The sequence below is a fragment of the Mobula birostris genome, chromosome 16, assembly GCF_030028105.1.
Source record: "Mobula birostris isolate sMobBir1 chromosome 16, sMobBir1.hap1, whole genome shotgun sequence".
Lineage (NCBI taxonomy): Eukaryota > Metazoa > Chordata > Chondrichthyes > Myliobatiformes > Myliobatidae > Mobula > Mobula birostris.
The window spans coordinates 79,851,189-79,873,482 of record NC_092385.1 but is presented as its reverse complement, the minus strand read 5'-3'; the positions used below and the strand labels follow the sequence as shown (position 1 = coordinate 79,873,482).

The window sequence follows — 22,294 nt, the reverse complement described above, 5'->3', positions numbered from 1 at the left end:
TATGCTGTAGAGAAATATCCCCCAATCTATTCTTTTAATAGACTCCTTGAAGGTTGGATAAACCTTTCGGCTAACCCATTCATTGCTGGATGATGATGAGCTGACATGAAATGTTTAATGCCATTTTTCTTCATGAGTCGTCTGAACTCTTCTGAATTGTGAGTCCATTGTCACTCACAATTTATTGTGGTCAGCCATTTCTGGAGAAGATAGCCCTCAGCACGGAAACAGTCTTTTCTAATGTGGTTGACTTCATTGGTCGGACTTCAAGCCACTTCGAAGGAGCATCCACAGCAATCAGAAACATGGAGTTCATGAATGGCCCAGCAAAGTCAATATGCACTCTTTGCCATGGTGAAGATGGCCACTCCCATGGGTGTAACAGTGGCTTTGGGGGTGCATTTTGATCTTTGTGCCATCCTGAACAGCTTTTGGTCAAGTCTTCAATCTGTCTATCTATTCCCGGCCACCACATGTACCTCCGGGGGAGACTCTTCACCTTGACTGTACCCAGGTGTCCTTCGTGCAGATTCTCTAACACTCTGGTACGCAGCTTAGAGAGAACCACAACATGACATTCACACATCAGGGTTCTTTGACGTACAGACAGTTGGTCTCATCTCACTGAGAACTCTGGAAACACAAGATTGCCATGAGCTCACCATCCTTGCATGGTGATGTCATAGACTTTTGCCAATGTCAGGTCATTCCTTGTTTCTCTTTGTATTTCAGAATTTATTACTGACAGCTGGTCCACCAATGCATGTGGAGCGCATCTGCTTGGTCACAGAATGAAGACTGTTCTTCTTCAGTTGTCAACAGTGGAAGGTGTGACAAGCCATCAGCATTGCTGTGTTGTTTGGTACCCTTGAACTCTATGTGGGCTCCTAGGAAAAGTGCCAGGTGTTGCCACCGGATAGCAGACAACACGAGGATTCTCTTTCTACGATTGAAAATGGACACAAGCTGCTGGTGGCCCGTCACTACAATAAACTTTTGTCTGTGGAGGCAGTGGTGGAATTTCTTTAATCCCCATACTAGACCAAGGGCCTCTCGGTCTATCTGTGTGTAGTTGTGATCTGTGCTCGTCAGTGATCTTGAAGCAAATGCAACTGGAAGTTCAGATTCATTTTTCATTGTGTGTTACAAAATGGCTCCAATGCCACAAGGGGATGCATTGCATGCCAGTCTGATGGGCAGGGATGGGTCATAATGGGTGAGAAATTCATCAGCTGTTACTAGTCTGTTTGTTTCCTTGAATGCTCTTTCATATCTTTCCGACCATTCCCACTTTGCTCCTGTCTGTAACAGTACATTCAATGGGTGCAGCACTGTATGGGAGAAACCACTGGTAGTAGTTTCCCGGGCCAAGTATGACCTGAGTTGAAATATATCTTCTGGTTTGGGTGCCTGCAGTATTGCTTCAATCTTCTCTTGTGATGAACGTAAGCCATGCTTGTCAATGACATGTCCACAATATGAGATTTCATTCTTGAAAAACTCACATTTCTCTCTCTTTGCGTGCAAACTATACTCACTGTGGTGTAAGCACCACACCAAGGTTCTGGAGGTGCTCTTCATCATTCTTGCCAGTCAATTCCCGCTTGGCTCCTCAATCTCCATTTGAAGAAATGCTTGTGACAAGTCAATCATTGAAAACCTCTCCCTGCCTGCCAAAGATGCAAAAATGTTTTCTATTTGCGGCTGGGGATACTGCACAGGACGCAGCGCAGGGTTGATGCTCACCTTGAAGCCCCCGCATATGCGAACAGATCCAGCCTTCCCCTTCCTGATCACCGAGACACCGGGCGTGGCCCAATCGCTCCACTCAACCTTGGAGAGAAACTCAGATGCCTCCAAGCTCTGAATTTCAGCATCCACTTTAGGATGTTGTGCGTAAGGCACTGGGTGCACTTTATGGAATCTTGGTGTTGCTGTTTCATCCAGTTCAATCTGGCCTTCATGCCTTTGAATTTACCAATAGCCTTCTCAGACATTTTCCAATTAGCATTAAGCAGCTGCGACGGTCTCTGGTCAGTGCCACCACTCGGGCTGCAGCTGTCTGTTGATGACACATTGAGGGCTTCGTTTGTGTGTCAGTCTAGCAGGATTTTTCTCAACCACTCATATCTGAAAAGCGTTGACCCTTCACTTCTCATCACATAAACCTCTAAGTGCTGTCTTTGGCCGCTATATGTCACACTCGTTTTCAGTTCGCCTTTGGGAGACACTTTTGGCCTATGTAAGTCTTTCGTATGACAAAGGTCTTTTCTAATGGTAGGGTAGAAAACAGTCTGTTGTGGTTACCCTTTGAAATTGCAGACAAAGCTAACCCTGTATCTAGCTCCATTTTCAGTTTTATACCAGACACATCAGTCGTGATCCATGTGATTTTGTGATCTGCTTCAGAAATGCTTTGCAGTTCTAGGCATGACTGCTCACCTTTGTCAGACTCAGTGTTGTCTGATTCAGTTTCACGTTTAGTCACTTTATGCACTTGTTTCGTTTTGTGTTTGAAACTTTTCCATCTGTGTGGTTTTTATCTTTGGTTGTGCTTTTTGTTTGACTTGCACAGTCTCTCAATGTGGCCTTGTCGGTGACACTTACTGCAAACTTTTTCTTTGAACCAACAGTCAATGGCTTCATGGGTGGATTTGCCATATTTTTGGATTTTTGCACCATTCAGGGACATTTTGTGCATTTCACATTCTAAACTCTTTTTCTATAGTTCTGCTGCATCCTTTGCTTCAGTCTCTAACGATATTGCAATGCTTAATGCCCGTTCTGAGGTTAGACCTTTTTCTGACAGTAGCCTCTTTTGAATGCTTTGACTATGGATGCCACATACAAGCCTGTCCCTTAATACATCAGAAAGCCCATCTCTAAAGTTACAGTATTGGGAGAGTTTGCAAAGTTCAACAGTGCAGTCAGAAATGTCTTCATCCTTTGACTGGTTCCTTTTGTGAAATCTAAATCTCTCAGCAATTACTAGTGATTTTGGGCTCAAGTGACTTTGTAAAATTGCAACAATTTCGTTGAACGTCTTGCTTGCTGGCCTTTGAGGAGTTACTAAGTTGCATAAGAGACAGTACATTCTAGCACCCATTAAGCTAAGAAGTGTGGAGACTTTCTTTGCCTCATCCACATTGTTTGCAATACAATATGGTTCAACCCTTTCGATATACGATTCCCAGCCCTCATTAGCATTCTCAAATTCATCAACTCCCAACTAAGGCCATCGTGATACTAATTTTACTTTAGCTTTGCGAGTTGTGCATTTCTCACTGTGTACTGTTACTTACACACCTTTTTCTAGCATCCATGACCACCTCTTCTGTATTGGTTCACTCTTCCTTCTCGCTGTCTCTCTCCCTTCCTCTGAATTCTGTCTGTGCAGTTGGCGATAAACCCTGACATTCAGGTTCATACTCATCGGCAATTTGTTGTGTCTGTACAGCTACATATCAAATACATAAAGACAAACACGAGGAATTCTGCAGATGCTGGAAATTCAAGCAACACACATCAAAGTTGCTGGTGAACGCAGCAGGCCAGGCAGCATCTCTAGGAAGTGGTACAGTCGACGTTTCGGACTGAGACCCTTCGTCAGGACTAACTGTAAGAATTTAACTTGTATATTCCCTTTGCAGAGAGAGCAATAAATCACTGTGCATGTGTAAGTTGTCAGTCAATAATCAGTGCTAAGGGGAGTCATTGCGCTAATAGAAATAGATCCATACATTATAGTAATTATAATTTTTATTTATTTACTGATACAGCGCAGAGTAGGCTCTTCTGTTCTACAAGCCATGCTGCCCAGTAACCACAGATTTAACCCTAGTCTAGTCACAGGACAATTTACCATAACCAAATAACCTGCTAAGCAAAGCATCCAGAGGAAACCCACGCACCAACAGAAGAATGTAGTTTTTTTTAAACAGAGGATACTCTGATCTGTAATTGTGTTACGCCAACTGCTATCTTAGTGTGGTGCCCCAATATTTATTGACTTAACATTCTTAACTTTCTAAGCATGTTCCAGAACTATCATAAGAACATAAGAAATAGGAGCAGGAGTCGGCCATCTGGCCCATTGAGCCTGTTCCGCTGTTCAATAAGATCATGGCTGATCTAGCCTCGGACTCATCTCCACCAATCTGCCATTTCCCATTAATTCTTCTACTATGCAAAAATCTATCCAGCCTTGTCTTAAATATATTTACTGAGCTAACCTCCACTGCTTCATTGAGCAGAGAATTCCACAGATTCACCACCCTCTGGGAAAAGCAGTTCCTCCTCATCTCCATCCTAAATCTACTCCCCCGAATCTTGAGGCTATGACCCCTAGTTCTAGTCTCAGTGGAAACAACTTTCCTGCCTCCATCTTATCTATTGCTTTCATAATTTTATATGTTTTTATAAGATCTCCTCTCATTAGTCTGATTTCCCATGAGTACAGTCTCAGGTTACTCAATTTCTCATCATAGTCTAACCCCATCACCTCTGGTGAACCTCCTCTGCACCACCTCCAAAGCCAGTATATTTTTCTTCAAGTAAAGAGACCAGAACTGCATGCAGTTCTCCAGGTGCAGCCTCACCAGTACCCTGTACAGTTGCGGCATAACCTCCCTGCTCTTCAATTCAATCCCACTAACAATGAAGGCCAACATTCCATTTGCCTTCTTGATAGCCTGCTGTACCTGCAAACCAACCTTTTGTGATTCATGCACAAGCACTCCCAAGTCCCTCTGCACAGCAGCATGCTGCAATCTTTTACCATTTAAATAGTAATCTGCTGTTTCATTTTTCCTTCCAAGGTGGATGACCTCGCATTTACCAACATTGTACTCCACCTGCCAGACCCTTGCGCACTGACTTACCCTTTCAAAATCTCTCTACAGACTCTCAATATCTTCTGCACAATTTGCTTTTTCAGAGAAATATCGTGAAACGCCGTAATGACTCACAGAAGATAATAGGGCAAATGATTGGATTTTGAGGCGGGGGAGAGAGCGAAAGCTAGAAGGCACGAGCATCAAGAAGCATTGACTAACTCTTCGCAGGATAGAGGTACTGTACCAGAATTTGAAAGCGAGAGCCAATATCTGCAGGCTGCAGCAGTTTACAGAGCCCGGTAAAAGTGCAACTATAGAGAAATATGAACACAGTAATAACGTTCTGTAAAATTGAGGCGTCACCGAACTGGTTCAGTTCAATAAGAAGACCGATTTCACGACAGTGCCTGGTGAATCAAATTAACTTAAAATACTGGAAATCTAAAATTAAAACAGAAAGCGGGGTCACTTTTTCCGCTGTACTGCCTGACCTAACTGAATAATTATAACATTTACTGCCTGTAAGCTAAAATATTAATTTTAACTTGCAGAATTTATTGAAAACACTGCTTTTCGAAAGTGTACTATGTTGTAATTCGCGCCCAACGCAATGCTTTCGGTATTCAAAACGTATTTCCGAGACCGCGCTTGAACCTTGAAGGATACCGTAGGCGTCGAGCACACCAATCGGAAAGCTTGATGGAGGGAAGTGCGAGGCGGGTGTTGGGGAAAGCGGAGAGGTGATTGGCGGAGCGGGTGACGTGGTTGGCGGTAACCGGTGGTGGGGAGTTGAGCCGCTCAGCGTGTGAGTATGGGAGTGGGAGACTTTCTCGGAGCCGTGGGACAGATGACCGAGGTAGCTGCCCCGAGCCATTGAAATAGAGACTGAAAGGTAACAAAATCAGGCAGGCAGTTTCCCAGCTTTATATCAACAGGGACGCCCCTGGGAAAGCAGTGTGCTCACATCCCAGTGATATATCCCCAGCCACCCAGTACACTACCTCCCTTCTGGTGGCAGCCTGCTCCGGGACATCGCCATCCCCAAGCATCAGCACTCCATGTAAGATGCTAGTAGCTTGACTTCGCATTTGCTGATCAAGTTGTTCTTCTTCGGGAATCTTTAATTGCCGGCCGTAGTTATAGGGAAAAAAAAACGTGAGATGTGATCGTCAAACGTCTGAATGTCAAGGATAGGCGTCTTAATGTTCTCCTATTGTAGCCTGTGTCTTACTGCATGTGGCAAGAGCTCTTCTAAGGGAGGAGGCAAAGCAGTTGAACTGCTTGTAGTCAGAGCAAAACACTTCTGATGATATTTTCACTGTCATTATTAAATGAATTGTTGAAGGATGCCTAGTCTTAGGGGATTATCCTGCAGCAGGCACCTGGGTTTCAGTTGACTGGATTTCAAAAGCCACTGTCGTCTTTATTGCTTTATTTATTTATCTATCGAGAGACAGTGTAGAATAGGCCCTTCTGGTCCCTCACACCTAACAACCCCCGATTTAACCCTAACCTAATCATGAGAGAATTTTACAATGAGCAATTAACCTGTATGCCTTTAGACTATGGGAGGAAATAGAGCACCCAGAGGAAACCCATGCAGTCGTGGGGAGAACATACAAACTCCTTCCAGACAGTCACGTGAACCTTATTACTCAATTGTATTTCAATCTATGCAGATATTTTTTTCCTGGTTTCCATTAACTTAAGTTTTGAAATGCATGTTGTTGCCAGATTTCCTTGGGAGTTGTCACTCTAACCATACTTCACTCAGTACATTAAAATCCTAAGGAAGGAGGTAATTCAAAGACTGATATTGGAACGAAAAAGAAGAAAATGTTAGAACTCTCAGCTAGTCAACATCTATAAAGAGACGAAGTTAGCTTCTCAGAGCAATAACCTTTAATCAGAGTTAGTTTCAGTCCAATGTAGATGTAAAATGTAAGACGCATTAGTTTAAGCCGAGGAAATTGAAAGTGCAAGCAGTTCAGGTTCAACAGGTTCAGCGCCTTCCTATTTACGTACCTTCCTCCATCTTTTTGAGATCCCTGTGTATCTTCCATTATAAAAGTAACATATCCCCTGAAATTGAATAATTTCATGGCAGTTAGCTGTGCCTTCAGATACAAAAGGCTTTTTTAGCCTTCAAGATGCCATGAAAATCTGCCTTTGACTCAGCTGTTTATGTTCTTCCATCTCCGTAAATGGTTCACTGCCAAATATTATTTGAGATACTTTGTGAAGCAGCTTACAACATGAATGGACCCACATGCAATGCAAGTTGTTTGTACGATTGGATGCTTGGAAGACAGAAAAGGACAAATGCTTACATATTTGCTGTAGGTTATTAGAGAGAGGTTCAGTTTAAGCTTTGACCAATTTTTAAAATAGTCTTTCTTTAATTGTCTGTGTAATGAACTATTGTTGATTCTTCTGGAGCAATATTTTGTCAGGAATATGCTCACTTGTGAATTTTGGCTTTTCTTGGTATTATGTTGGGTGGGCTGAGGATATCTGCTATTGATTAAAAAGAAGACATAGCTGAAGAATTTGAGAGCACTATTTATGTTACATTTGTCGGATGTTCTGTCTTGCAGGATGTTGGAACGATGTCAACAAATTCTCTTTTCATAAATTCAGGAAAGAAACGCAACTCTTCTATTATTTATAGTGTGGAAAATTTGCCTTCGGAAGTTCCAGTTTCAGCCTTCTCAGGGTTGTCAAACCAAGGGAAAAAGAATACAAATTATGAGAGTGAAGGATTTCCACCAAACAAACGTCACAAGGGAGAACAAACAAAAGATGCAAGAGCCAGTGAAGATCCTTTTGGAGATAATGACGATTTCACTGCTGATGACTTGGAGGAATTGGATACTCTCGCCTCACAGGTTTTAATTCAGGATATGAAGCCTGCATCCAATGCTATGATAGCAACAGCAACTGATAAGCAAAGCAGGGAAATGTCAGTACTAAAAAATGATGCAAATGCAAAAGTTGCTACATTTTCCTCAAGAGCATTAAACTGTGGAAACACGGCAAAGGAATTTCATGGTAATGTATTTTATTTAATTCTGGTATTTGTGATCTTGAACTTAAAAGCTGATGAATTCTTAAATTTGCATTTCCTCTAATGCTGTCTTTTGACTGTTACGATTTCTCATATATTTATCACAACAGATGCAAAGGCTATTTAGCCCACTGGGTCTCAGAGCAACCCCATCGTCACCCATTCACCCTCTTATTTCACATATTTGTCAACTCCACCCTGATTGTACACATTGAGAGTAATTTGCACGCCTAATTAAGTCCACAAAACCATGAGGCATAGGAGCAGAACTTAAGCCATTCAGCCTATTGAATCTGCTCCACAATTTGATCATGGCTGATTTATTTCTGCTTTAAACCTCATTCTCCTACCTTCTGCCTGTATTCTTTGCTCTTACAAATCAACGAACTATCAACTTCTGCATTAAATATGCTCAGTGACTTGGCATTTTTAGCTGTCTGTGGTAATCAATTCCACAGATTCACCACCCTCTGACTAAAGAAATTCCTTTTCATCCCTGTACTGGTATCATGAGGCTGTTCTCTGTTGTCCTAGTGTCTCCCACAACGGGAATTCTCTTCCACTCTCTCCTGGCTTTTCAGTACTTGCTACGTGTCAGTGAGATCCCCCACCCCCATTCCTCTACCTCCAGCAAGTACAGACCCAGAGCCATCAAACTCTCCTCATACCTTAACCCTTTCACTCCTGCTACCATTCTCTTAAATGAACGGACCATCCCAAATACCAGTGCAAGACGCACAAAATGCTGAAGGAACTGAGCAGGCCAAGTTAGGGAGTTAATGAAACGCAGAGAGCAACAAAAGGTGTGTCTGAAACAGTGACTGTTTACTCTTTTCCACAGATGCTGTTGGCCTGCTGACTTCCTCCAGAATTTTGAGTATGTCGCTTTGGATTGTCAGCATCTGTAAATTTTCTCTTTGTCAAATACCAGTGCTTCCTTTCTTTGATAGGGGCCCGACATTGCTCACAATTCTCCAAATGTGGTCTGACCAAAACCTCTTAAAGCCTGGGCTTTACATCCTTGTTTTTATATTCTAATCCTCTCAAAAGGAATGCTAACATTGCATTTGCCCACCTTGCTTGCAGGTGAGTTGATAGTTAACCTTCGGGGAATCCTGCACTAAGACTCCCTTTACACCTCTGATTTCAGAATTTGCTCCCCATTTAGAAAATAATATGTGCCTGGCCATACATTTCCCTACACTGTATTCCTTCTGCATGCTTTTTGGATGTAGAAATAAACCAGGAAACTCACTTCGTTAAAGGAAACATGCAAACTCCACATCAGCAGCGCGGGAGTTTAGGATCAAACCTGGATTGATGGAACTGTGATGCAATAGCTTTATAGTTGTGCTGCTGTTCTGCTTGATGCAGGGATTTGCTCTCGCAGTCCCAAGGCAGACATGACAGGAATCAATGGTAGTGTTGAGGCTCCGCCATTCTGCTCGTATTATTTGGGCACCACTAACAAGAAGGCACTATTTTTATCATGGTACATCAGTTATTGTAGTAGTACAATGAGTGGAATTGATTTTGTAACCATCCGAGATCTTAAATACTCTAGTGTGTTCTTTCTCCGTCCATAACTTCAAACTGCTGAGGCCAACTTTTGTGGCATCAGTACCCCAACTAAATATATAATTTTAATTAGGTTCTGGTAGTAGATCAGGATCTTCCTGAGGTTCACGATCGTGAAATTAATTCAGTGGAGTACGTGAGGTAACGTGTAATAAGCTATGAGTGAAGTTTGCAACAGGAGTTGAAAGTGAACAACAATGAGTAAGATTGTACAATGGAAATAACAACAAGGTGTATAATGAGATCTGCAAAGTAGATTGTGCTGATGGTGATTGAGCAAGATAGCTGAAAACTGAACAATTCCCGATAAATTGAAGTTGAATAGGCAAGTACAGCAAGTATAGCCATTTTCTATAAATGACAGTGTTGGAGAACTATAGGTGGTTGTCATTTAGAGAGCTTTTTCACAGTGATCAATATTCCATTTTTATTAAAACATTTTTATTCAGAGTTTTAATATTTTTGAAGTGGACCATCCATAATGTATCTATTTATAATTGGGGCTACTTTTCTGGGATGAATTTACAATCTGCAGGTTGTACATGTCACTCTGGATTAATATTTCATAATTCTGTCTCCATTGTTTGCATGTATGAGAAGGATACCTCGCACAGTTAACTTTTCTGATACAAAAAAAATTACAGCCTTTAATTATAAGGTAGATTGTGAAATTGTAAATTAGGTTAGGGAGTTAAAGAAAAGCAGTGAGCAGCAGAAGATGTGTTTGATGGATTTTTTTAGTTCATTTTCAGAGAATATGGGGGGAAAGAATTGGAGAGAAAGAGATACACAGTTAATAAGTAGAGAGATGGAGATGTGTCAAATGAGATCATTTTTAGGGATAAATGGGGAATGAAAATGATTTCCAAGAAGGGAGATACTGAAATAAAATGCATGCAATTAAGAAGAAAGAATATATAGTTGAGAAAAGAAAAATAGGAAAAAACATTTAAGTGATGAGATAGTGTAAAAGAATAATTGAAAAATGAAATACAGAAATGGGACAAAAATCTGAGGCAGTTATGGTCTAGAGAAGGATGAATAAAGATTTTCTTTTACATTCTATAAAGATGTTATGGGAGAAAGATAAATATATTAGATGAAGATATTATAAATGTGCACCTGGTGTATGTACAGGTTGAGTGTGAATATCTTTGCAAATCCCAGTTTATCAAATTACTTTATTCCTTTTTTTTGTAGAGAATGGTCTAATTCAGTGTAAAAGTGCTAATTCATTTGGCTTTGAAGTTCTTCAAGAACAACACAGCAAACTGAGGAAGCAGGTGATGTGCTTTGAGCTTTTCTAGTTTTTAGTGAATTAAGTTGGCAAATAGTGTGAAGACAAATACTACAGTTAGCATCTGGTCTTTACATGCCATTTGCTTGTTTGCCACCTATCTTAATAGATCTCTTATCAAAAACCAGGTGCTAAGGATTGAATGGTTCCTGTTTATGTCCGTTTTGTTAAAGGGCTGACAGTTCGTTCAATCTTGACTTGCATTTGTGTTGACTATGGCAGAGCTAACCTGCCAGAATGTCAAATATATTTTGTGGTTTGTGTAGCATTTCTATGTACTTGTTTCAAATTCAGACTATAAGTTTGCATAGTCATTTATGATCTCAAGATTTTGTCAAAGCAACTGATGTCATCTGCAGAAAGACAGACCAGATGTTCTTCAGTTTTAAAAATCAGTGAAACTTTGTACACTTTCATAGATTTGTTATCTGTGAATTGTAAGTCTACTTAACAGCCTGAGGCTTTTATTTTATAGTACTTTCATTGTATTCAACTACATTTTTGTTATCCTGCAAACTGGGGACAATTTTATAACATCTTTAGTTCTTCATAATCCCTTTATTAACAAGGCTTAACTTCCCAATCCTCTATATGCAATTTTTAATTTTGGCTGAGGACAAAAATATCAGAAACGTATCATTATAATTATAACAAAAAAAGCTGTTGTCAGTTTGCCTTGGATTTCAAAAATGGACCTTGAGGTTTTCATCAATATTAAGAACAACAAAAGGGAAGTCTTACAGCTCATTTTCATTCATTTTGTGAGAAATGTTGCAAAATATACTTGATTATATTGGAGATCCTGTTTCTGTATTCAGCTGTGCTAAGGGTTTTCTGTATTAAGTAATTGTAGGCTTGTCCATAGGACTTGAATCTTGCTTCTTCCTCAACTTCAGTGTAATCACAGAGTCTAGCAGTTAATTATTGAAGGTGAACAACAAACCAAATTTTGGAAATGCATGTTTTCCAATTGCACCAGACTCGTGATATACTCTCAATGTTAGGATGCTTTGTTTTGATTATATTTTTACGCAGTGAATTCTACTCTGCCTTTCCCAGAGACAATTAGAGTTTTGTTTTATGAGGTGTTGAATTCTACCCAAATTGATATCATTGTCAAGTTTTTATGGTGATTCTTAGGCCTGCTAGTTCTTGTGGACTTCTTTATCATTCACAGTTAAATTGTGGCACTGTATATTAATCTCAGAAATTGTATACTGACATCAGTATCATCTGTTTTTGTTCATTCTTTATGCATTTAATATTAACTCTAACATTCTTCAACTGCAAAAGTCTTGTAAGCTGACATATAATTAAGTTGGAGTTAATACTTCATTTAGTCTTTCAGCTTTTACATTTGGATTTGCATCAAGTTTAAGGTCTTTTTCTGTTCTAACGTTTGAATGCTTAATGAATGTTTAACGATTTTTGTTGCTGCAAATTAAACATGTTTTATTCATGCAGTTTAATGAAACACGTGAAGAACTGCAGATTAAAAATGGTGAAATCAGAATTCTGCGAGATTGTTTACGGCGTGTAGAATCTGAGCTTGATCAACAGAAAACGCAGTATTTACTCAGTGAGAAGGAGAAAAGTGAAGCACAAAGCCAAAGAGAAAAGGACTTGTCCAAAAAGGTATGCTGGTAGACATTATTTTAAAAATGAACCCTTTAGTGAAAGGTTTTATTGGGAAAAGTTATAATTTACTATTACAACAGGATAATTATCCTCTGTTTAAGATTAAGCAAGATTGGGAAAGAGAGCTTAAAATGACCTTGATAACAGAGGATTGGTTGCGAATTCTGAAGATGGTTAACTCTTCTTCAACTTGTGCCAGTCATTCTTTAATTCAATTTAAAATTGTACATCGTTATTATTTGACAGAGGAGAGACTGTCTAAAATATTTCCTAATGTTAATAGTCAGTGTGATAGATGTAAAACTGACACAACTATATTGACACATATGTTTTGGTCGTGTTCTGTATTGAAACAGTTTTGGAAATCTTTTTTCTACAATTTCTAAAGCTTTAAAAATTAATTTACAACCTAATAAATTGACAGTTTTGTTTGGTATGATTCCTCAATATATTCATGGTATTTCTATATCAGACCAACATGTAATTGCATTTGTCACACTATTGGCCAGAAGGGCTATTTTATTGAAATGGAAAGATGCTTCTGCTCCCACTTTGATACAATGGTTCTCTCAGGTGATGTTATGTCTTAGTCTGGAGAAAATTAGAAGTCGAACTTTTGATCCTCAATTTGACTTTGAGAAAAGGTGGGGCTCTTTTGCCCGCTACTATCATTTGATCCGAGTTAATTAAGATGGTCCCCTTCTGATTCTTGTGTAATTGGATTTGGTTGGTGGATTGATGTTTTTTTAAATGGAAGCTTGTATGGCGTATAGCTCCGGGGTTGTGCTCCCAATGGGTTTTTTTCTCTTTTTTTCTTGTTTTGTTAGCAGGGTTTTTTTGTTTTAGTTAGTAGGGGTTCTTTTTTCCTCTTTTTCTGAAAAAAAAATAGTTTTAACATTTTGTTTTTTCTTCTTATTATTATTGATACACTGTTTAGCTTGGCTAAAAGTTTGACTCTTATTATACATATTGATATGTTGACTTGATTATTTTAATGTATTTTTTGTTGTCGGTTTTCAATAATAATTAATAAAAAGATTTAAAAATGAAAAAGGTATGAGACATACAAGACCATGGAACAAAATGCAAATCCTATTTAAAACTGTTTAACTTATATTTCTCAACAAAAACTGGAATTTTTCTCAAGAGTTTTCTCTAATTTCTGATAGAAAAGTAAGAACATAAGCAATAGGAGCAGGGGTAGGCTACCTGGCCCGTTGAGCCTGCTCCACCATTCAGTAAGATCATGGCTGATCTGGCCATGGACTCAACTCCACCTACCTGCCTTTTCCCCATAGCCCTTAATTCCCCTACTATTCAAAAATCTGTCCAATCTTGTCTTAAGTATATTTACTGAGGTAGCCTCCACTGCTTCATTGGGCAGAGAATTCCACAGATTCACCACTCTCCGGGAAAAGCAGTTCCTCCTCATCTCTGTCTAAATCTACTCCCCCGAATCTTGAGGCTATGTCCCCCTAGTTCTAGTCTCATCTCCCAGTGGAAACAATTCCTGCCTCTCTCTTATCTATCCCTTTCATAATTTTATATGTTTTTATAAGATCTCGTTCTTCTGAATTCCAGTGAGTATAGTCCCAGGTGACTCAATCTCTCCTCATAGCCTCACCCTCTCATCTCAGGAATCAACCTGGTGAACCTCCTCTGCACCGCCTCCAAAGCCGGAATATATTTCTTCAAGTAAGGAGACCAGACCTGCACACAGTACTCCAGGTGCGGCCTCACCAGTACCTCACCAGCTGCAGCATAACCTTCCTGCTCTTAAATTCAATCCCTCTAACAATGAAGGCCTGCTGTACCTGCAAACCAACCTTTTGTGATTCATGCACAAACACTCCCAAGTCCCTCTGCACAGCAGCATGCTGCAATTTTTTACCATTTAAATAATAATCTCATCTTCCACTTTTCCTTCCAAAGTGGATGGCCTCACATTTATCAATGTTGTACTCCATCTGCCAGACCCTTGCCCACTCACTAAACCTATCTATATCTCTCCCTGCAGACTCTCTGTATCTTCTGTACAATTTGCTTTTCCACTCAATTTAGTGGCATCAGCAAACTTAGCTACACTACACTCAGTCCACTCTTCCAGATCGTTAACGTATATTGTGAACATTTCTGGGCCCAGCATCGACCCCTGTGGCACACCGCTCACCACTGATTGCCAACCAGAGTAACACCCATGTATCCCAACTCCCTGCTTTCTGGTAGTGAACTGATCCTCTATCATGCTAATGCATCACCCCCAACTCTATGCATCTTTATCTTATGGATAAATCTTTTTATGTGGCACCTTATCAAATGTCTTCTGGGAATCCAAGTAAATAACTTTACTGTTCCCCTCTATCTGTTGTGCTCATTATGTCCTCAAAGAACTCCAGTAAGTTTGTCAAACAGGACCTGCCTTTGTTGGATCCATGCTGCATCTGCCTGATGGATCCATTTCTTTCCAGATGCCTTGCTATTTCTTCTTTAGTGGCAGCTTCAAGCATCTTCCCAACTACAGATATTAAACTAACTGGCCTATAGTTACCTGTCTTTTGCCTACATCCTTTTTTTTTGAACAGTGGTGTGACATTCACAATCTTTCAGTCTCCCGGGACTTGTTCAGAGTCCAGAAATTTTGGTAAATCATCACCGAAGTCTCTACTATAACTTCTGCCATTTCCTTTAGTACCCTGGGCTGCATTCCATCAGGACCAGGGGACTTGTCTGTCTTCAGGCTCACAAGTTTGCTCAGCACTACCTCCTACCACTTTAGTGAGAGCTATTGTATTGAGGTTCTCACCTCCAATCACATCCATAACATCTCTCTTTGACATGTTAGACATGTCCTCCACCATGAAGACTGACTCAAAACAGTCATTCAAAGCTTTGGCTATTTCCTCATTACCCAATATTAATTCCCCCTTCTTGTCCTTCAAGGGACCTATATTCACTTTAGCCACCCTTTTCCGTTTTATATAATTATACAAACTTCTATCAGTTTTTATATTTTGTGCCAGTTTATTTTCATAATCTAGCTTTCCTTTTTCATGGTACTTCGTCGCTTTTTGTAAAGTTTTCTCAGTCTTCCAGTTTCCCACCACTTGGCGAACTTGTATGCACAAGGTTTTGGTTTGATGCCTTCTTTTATTTCCTTAGTTATCAAAGGCTGGCTCTCCCCACCCTTACTGTCCTTGCTTTTAACCGGAATGTATTTTTGTTGACCACTGTGAAAAAATCTCTTTGGAAGTCTTCCACTGTTCCTCAACCGTCCTACCAAATAGCCTGTGTTCCCAATCTACACTAGCCAAATCCTCCCTCATCCCATTGTAGTCTCCACTGTTTAGTCATGGTACACTGGTTTTAGATTGAACTATTGCACCCTCCATTTGTATGAGAAATTCAATCATACTGTGATCACTCTTTCCAAGAGGATCCCTAATGACAAGATCACTAATTTTACCTGTCTCACTGCACAGGACCAGATCTAAGGTAGCACGTTCCCTTGTAGGTTCAGTAACATCCTGTTCAAGAAAGCCATCACGTATGCACTCTATGAAGTCCTCCTCAAGACTGCCTCGACCAACTTGATTCACCCAATCTATTTGCAAGTTAAAGTCCCCCAAATCGACTATTACGTGGGGTCTTGGCATGGAGTAGACCTGTGTCCCGGGAGCTGCGCCTACCTTCACCTTTTGCCTCACCCAAATAGCAGTTAATTCTTATTTTTTAAGTGACTGAAGTGAGTTGTAATGGGCTGAGCGAAATGACGAAGCCAGGTAAAGGGAAGAAACAAGAAAAGGGCGTGGGAGTAGAAGATTCTGGCGAGGGCTCCACGAAGCTAGTGGGCCCAGGAGAAGCTAAAGCCAATGCTGCTAGGGGCCTGGTCCCAACTACCGTTGAAGAAGTCCTTGTTGCGGTAAGCAAACTGTACAGTTTGGTAGACGGAAGACATGCAGAGGATAATAAGTCAATCATGAACCTAACAGCGGCTCTAACCAAAGTCAGTAAGCATGTTTCTTTAATGGAGGATGCTGCCGAATCGTATGAGAGGGGAATCGAAGAGTTGGAGAGGTGGCTTGTCGGCCTAATATCCTAAAACACGCAGCTACAGGCTAAAGTGGATGACCTTGAAGCTCGGTCTCGCTGTCAAAACATTGGCATTATCGGGGTTCAGGAGAAAGCCGAAAACAATAAGCGGACGGAATTTGTCGCCACGTTGCTTCCGAAGTTGCTGGGAGAAGAACATTTCAATCAGCCGATTGAAGTGGACTGTGCCCACCAGAGCCTAGCACCTGCTAAAAATGGCAGGCCAAGAGCTATTATTGCGAGGCTACACCACTACCAGGTGAAAGAGCTGGTGCTACGGGTGTCCAGGGAGAGAACTCCGCTGCTGTATGACGGGCGTATGGTGTTCATTTACCCGGATTTAACCTCGGCTACCATGAGGAAACGCCAGGATTTTCAGCACATTAAGGAGAAATGCAAAGCCAGGAAAATTAGGTGTGGATTCCGGTATCCGGTGAGGTTTGTGGTTACAGTTAATAGCACCCGTACATTCAGCACTGCCGCCGTAGCGGAGGAGTTCCTGAGCCGAGAAGTGAAAGATCGGCATTCGGACACTGTATCAACCTAAAAACGGATTAACGCTGGGTTACTGGATTCGTCGTTGATCGATAGCGGCTTCATCTGGAGACTTTGTTATGTTCAGCGCATGAGGAACTGAAAAATAAGCTCACACTCAGATGTGGGTGAGGACTAATTATTGTTTACTTTTATATTTCATAGTGCATTTGTGAAGAGGTGTTTCTCCCATGTTTAGTGAGTAATGGGTAGTTATCTTGCTATTCCGGACCATGTGTGGGCTCTTGGATATAGCTTTGACTCTAGGTTAGGGGTATGGAAGTACTACTCCTGGTGTGTTTTTAATTTTTGGGAGGGTTTTTTGTGTTTCTCAACGGGTTGTTACAGCACATCTATTTGTTTGAGTTACAATTTGTGTTATGCCACGACCATACAGCATATTTTTTCTGTTACGCAGCAGATATGACATCTAATTCTCATATGCACAGCATTGGTGAGACTAAACTTGTCAGCTGGAATGTACGGGGGATGAATAGTCCACTGAAGAGAGGGAAGGTGTATGCACATCTTCGTACACTCAAAGCTGATATTTGTTTTCTTTAAGAAATGCACATTAAGAAAACAGCAGCGAAAGTGCTTTGTCCCTCCTGGGCATCTCAGGTCTACCAGTTGAATTTTAGTACTAAAACTGGAGGTGTTGCATTCCTAATTAAAAAAAAAACCATACCGTTTATTCACACACAAACTATCGCTGACCTGAGGGGCAGATATGTAATAGTAAGTGGAATATTAAATTCTATACCATTGACACTAGTGAATGTGTACGGGCCCAACTTTGATGGTCCAGTTTTTTTTTCAGAACCTCTTTAAGGCCATGCCTAATTTGTCTGACTCTAACATAATTGTAGAACCATAGAACATTGTAGGTGGAGACTTTAATTGCATCTTAAACTCCCTCCTAGATAGACAACGTCTCCAAGTTTGTTCAGTTAAAAATAGTGTAACACTTAGTAATCTCATGCAATCGTATAACATAGTGGGTATTTGGAGACTTCTTAATCCCACGAAGAAGGATTTTTCATATTTCTCCGCAGTACATAAATTCTACTCTAGGATTGATTATTTTCTGTTAGATTCGAAATTGGTTTCGTCAGTAGTCAGTTGCACTTACCATAATATACTTATATCGGATCATGCTCCTGTCTCCCTTATACTCAAATCGAACCACAAAAGAGGTGAGTATAGTTGACGTTTAAATAATGCTTTGCTAAAGGATAAGGATTTTTGCTCTTATCTTTCAGATAAGATAGATCTATACTCAAGCACCAATGATGTGGGCGGTGTTGATGATTCCACTCTTTAGGAAGCCAGGAAGGCGGTTATTTGAGATTGCATAATAGCATAGGAGACAGCGGAAAAAAGAAGATTCAAGAAAAGGTTAACTGAAATAGATGATCAGTTGGCAAATCTGGAAGCTTCTTACAAAATAAACCAGGAAGCAGAATTACTTAATAAGATTACTGCCTTACCGTATGAGTATAATTCTGTAATGTCCAAGAGTGTCTCAAAACTACTAACACAAGTCAGACAGAGGTATTTTGAGCTTGGTGAAAAGCCCCATAAGTTATTAGCCCGTCAGTTAAGACAGATGCAGGCCTCCAGGGCCATACATCATATAAAGGCGAAAGATGGCTTTTTATGGACGGACCCGGAAAAAATTAGTAAGTGTTTTGCAGAATTCTATGGTAATGTTTACCAATCACAAGGCGGTCCAGACGTTGAAGCTATGGATGCATTTTTTGATAATCTGAATCTGCCCACACTGTCAACAGATTGTGTAAATACACTTGATGCTGATATAAGCCTAGATGAGATCAAGAAGGTCATCTCTTCCCTCCCCAATAATAAGGCAGCAGATCATGATGGTTTTGGCATGGAATTCTTCAAAGTATTTGGTTCAAAATTGCCACCTCTGCTCTTACGAATGTTTAATCACTCTAGGATAGCTTCCAGATTGCCACCCACTTTATGTAAAGCCAATGTTTCTCTGATTCCAGAACCAGGCCGTGATCCCGAGGTGGTTTCATCATATCGCCCCATTTCGCTGCTGCCCATTGAAACCAAAATTCTTGGGAAAGTCCTGGCCAATAGGTTAAAAGAATGCATTTGTTCTATTATTCATCCAAATCAAACTGGCTTTATGCCAGGTAGACATATGTATTTCAATTTGCATCGTCTTTACAGTATTTTATATACAAAACATGCAAAAGAGGCTGTAGTCATTTCATTAGATGCACAACATGCGTTTGACCAAGTGGGATGGCCATATATGATGTTTGCACTTAAATTTGGATTTGGAGCATCTTTCATTAAATGGATTGAGATAATTTATTCACACCCATCTGCTTCTATTCAGAATTATTTCCTCCCCTTTTGCAATTCTTCGTGGGACTTGTCAGGGTTGCCCCCTTCTCCGTTTTTGTTTGCAGTTATCATTGAGCCACTGGCTGTTAGCATCCGACAGGACCCTTTGGTATCTCCCATTGATATACATGGACATAAACATCACCTTTCGTTATACACTGACGATGTCCTTTTAGATATCTCCAGCCCACAAACATCAATACCCGCCCTTCTGACTCTAATTAATAATTTTGGCAGTTTCTCAGGTTTCTCTATTAATTGGGATAAGAGTGAACTAATGCCAGTCACTGCTGTGGTTAATACCGCGTATTTACAGTCCATTCCCTTTAAAATGACTTATGATAATTTTTCCTATCTTGATGTGACTATTACAAAAAACCCAAATGACCTTTTGCAAGTGAATTGGCAAAACAAAGTTGAGCAGGTTAAACGCAATATTGACTTTTGGGAAAACCCTTCCAATTTCTTTGGTGGGGAGGGTTAATGCAATCAAGATGATTGTACTGCCACGATTTCTTCATCTTTTCCAGTCAATTCCATGTTTTATTCCTCTGTCATATTTTAAGCAATTGGATTCAATTATTATACCCTTCATTTGGAATTATAAAGCCATCAGAATTACTAAAAAGCCCAAGGAAGCAGGTGGTTTTGCCCTACCAGACATTAAAATGTATTACTGGGCTGCTCACCTATCCATTCTTGCATGGTGGAAAAAAGGCCCACCCTCTACCTCAGACTCGTGCCCAGCATGGTTACTCATAGAGTGAATGCTTTGTAAGAAGACTTCCTTACCAGCTCTCCTTAATAGTCCCACTGCAGTTAATAAGTCACATTTTAGTAACAGCTTCGTGGTTGACAGCGCTATAAGAATTTGGAAGCAGATTCAACTACACATTAAGGCCCCAAAAGCTTATATTAACACTCCGATTTGTGACGATTATTCCTTTTTGCCTGGCCTGAATGATACTGTTTTTTTCTACCTGGAAACAGAGAGGCATCTGTAGTGTAGGTGACCTATATATTATAACCATATAACAATTACAGCAGTGAAACAGGCCATCTCGGCCTTTCTAGTCCGTGCTGAATTCTTACTGTCACCTAGTCCCACCGACCTGCACTCAGCCCATAACCCTCCATTCCTTTCCTATCCATATAGCTATCCAATTTAACTTTAAATGACAACATCGATCCTGCCTCAACCACTTCTGCTGGAAGCTCGTTCCGCACAGCTACCACTCTCTGAGTAAAGAAGTTCCCCCTCATGTTACCCCTAAACTTCTGCCCTTTAACTCTCAACTCATGTCCTCTTGTTTGAATCTCCCCAACTCTCAATGGAAAAAGCCTATCCACATTAACTCTATCTATCCCTCTCATAATTTTAAACACCTCTATCAAGTCCCCCCTCAACCTTCTATATTCCAAAGAATAAAGACCTAACTTGTTCAACCTTTCTCTGTAAAGGAAACTTTGCCTCATTTGCACAGTTACAACAGTTTATCTAGTTTTTTTAGATATTTACAAATTCGAGATTATGTGAGGAAATATATACCTAACTTCGAAGTTTTAGACAAACATGAGTCCCTGGAGGCAGTAAATAAATTTGATCCTGTTACTCGTGGTGCGGTATCCTATTTTTATCAGATCCTACATAATGGAGCTCGGGTGAATATTGCAGGTCTTAAACAGGCATGGCTGGATGAATTGGGTCTAGAACTGACAGAGGAGGTCTGGGACGAGTGTTTAAAGAGTATACATGATTGTTCGCTCAATGTCAGACACACACTTATACAGTTTAAAACAATACATAAACTTCATTATTCCAAAGAAAAGTTACAGTTTCTACCCTGATGTTTCACCAGTTTGTAATAGATGTAAATCTGTGAACAGTAACTTGTCACATTCATTCTGGTCATGTTGTAAGCTTTATGCACACTGGAAAAGTATTTTTCACTGTTTCTCTGAGGCTTATGAGAAGCGATTGGAACCAGACCCGCTCGTAGCCATCCTTGGAGCACCAAGCTCCCTATCTTCAGCCAATAAGTATGAAAAAAAAGGCTGTATTGTTTGGCATGGTGATTGCTAAGAAGTTAATCCTGCAAATGTGGAAAATAGACCCTGTGCCTACGTACGATCTGTGGTGGAGAGACTGAGACTATGTAATGAGGACAGAGGGGACATCTTTGAAAGGATATGGGGCCCTGTATTGGACTTTCTCACAGAGTGAGGACTGAGGTTTTTCGTGCAGTGCACCTCTGCTGTGTATGTTTACTTTTGCCTTTATATTTTTCTCCCTTTTGCTGCTCAGTATTTAATTAGATTTTGTTAAGGTCGTGGTTTTTGTAGATGTGTTTTTTTTTGTTTTTTGGTAATAAAAAAAATAAAAGGAATATTAAAAAAAATCCCCCAAATCCCCCATGTTCCATTCTTACATGCCTCAGATATTTCTCCGTTTATGCCTGTGCCGCTGTAATGTTATTATTCGGTGGCCGATTGACAACTCTCCATGATATTTTTTTTTTCCTTTACTATTCCTAATCTCTACTGAGATAGATTCACCATTCTGCTTCTTAGATCTTATATTGTCTCTCACTATCACCCTGATCTCATCTTTAATTAAGAGTGCTCCCCACCTCCCTCACCTTCCTGCCTATCCTTCTGTATTATCTGATGTCCTTGGATATTTAATTCCCAATGCTCTCCACCATGCAACCACATCTCTGTAATGGCCACAAAATCATACCCCCTTGTACTGATCTGTGCCACAAGTTCACTGACCTTGTTTCAAATAAAGTGCCTTTACACTTATTGTGCTTTTAAAATCTTGTAATCTTTTACTCTTTTGCACTTGACTTTTCTTCACTCCACTCTTAC

At 40.3% G+C, this 22,294-nt stretch overlaps 1 protein-coding gene across 8 annotated transcripts in view; it reads left to right on the top strand.

Annotated features, from left to right (window-relative positions):
- Positions 1 to 5,567: 5,567 nt before the first annotated feature.
- Positions 5,568 to 22,294, top strand: part of atrip (ATR interacting protein) — a 50,521-nt gene continuing 33,794 nt past the window's right edge. For 2 of the 8 annotated variants that reach the window (XM_072280980.1, XM_072280975.1), the window contains exons 1-4: positions 5,604 to 5,691; positions 7,433 to 7,886; positions 10,681 to 10,763; positions 12,242 to 12,412. In XM_072280980.1, the coding sequence (XP_072137081.1) occupies positions 5,647 to 5,691; positions 7,433 to 7,886; positions 10,681 to 10,763; positions 12,242 to 12,412 (753 nt within the window). In that variant the 5' untranslated portion in view covers positions 5,604 to 5,646. The other 6 variants (XM_072280978.1, XM_072280982.1, XM_072280974.1 and 3 more) reach the window with 6 other exon arrangements.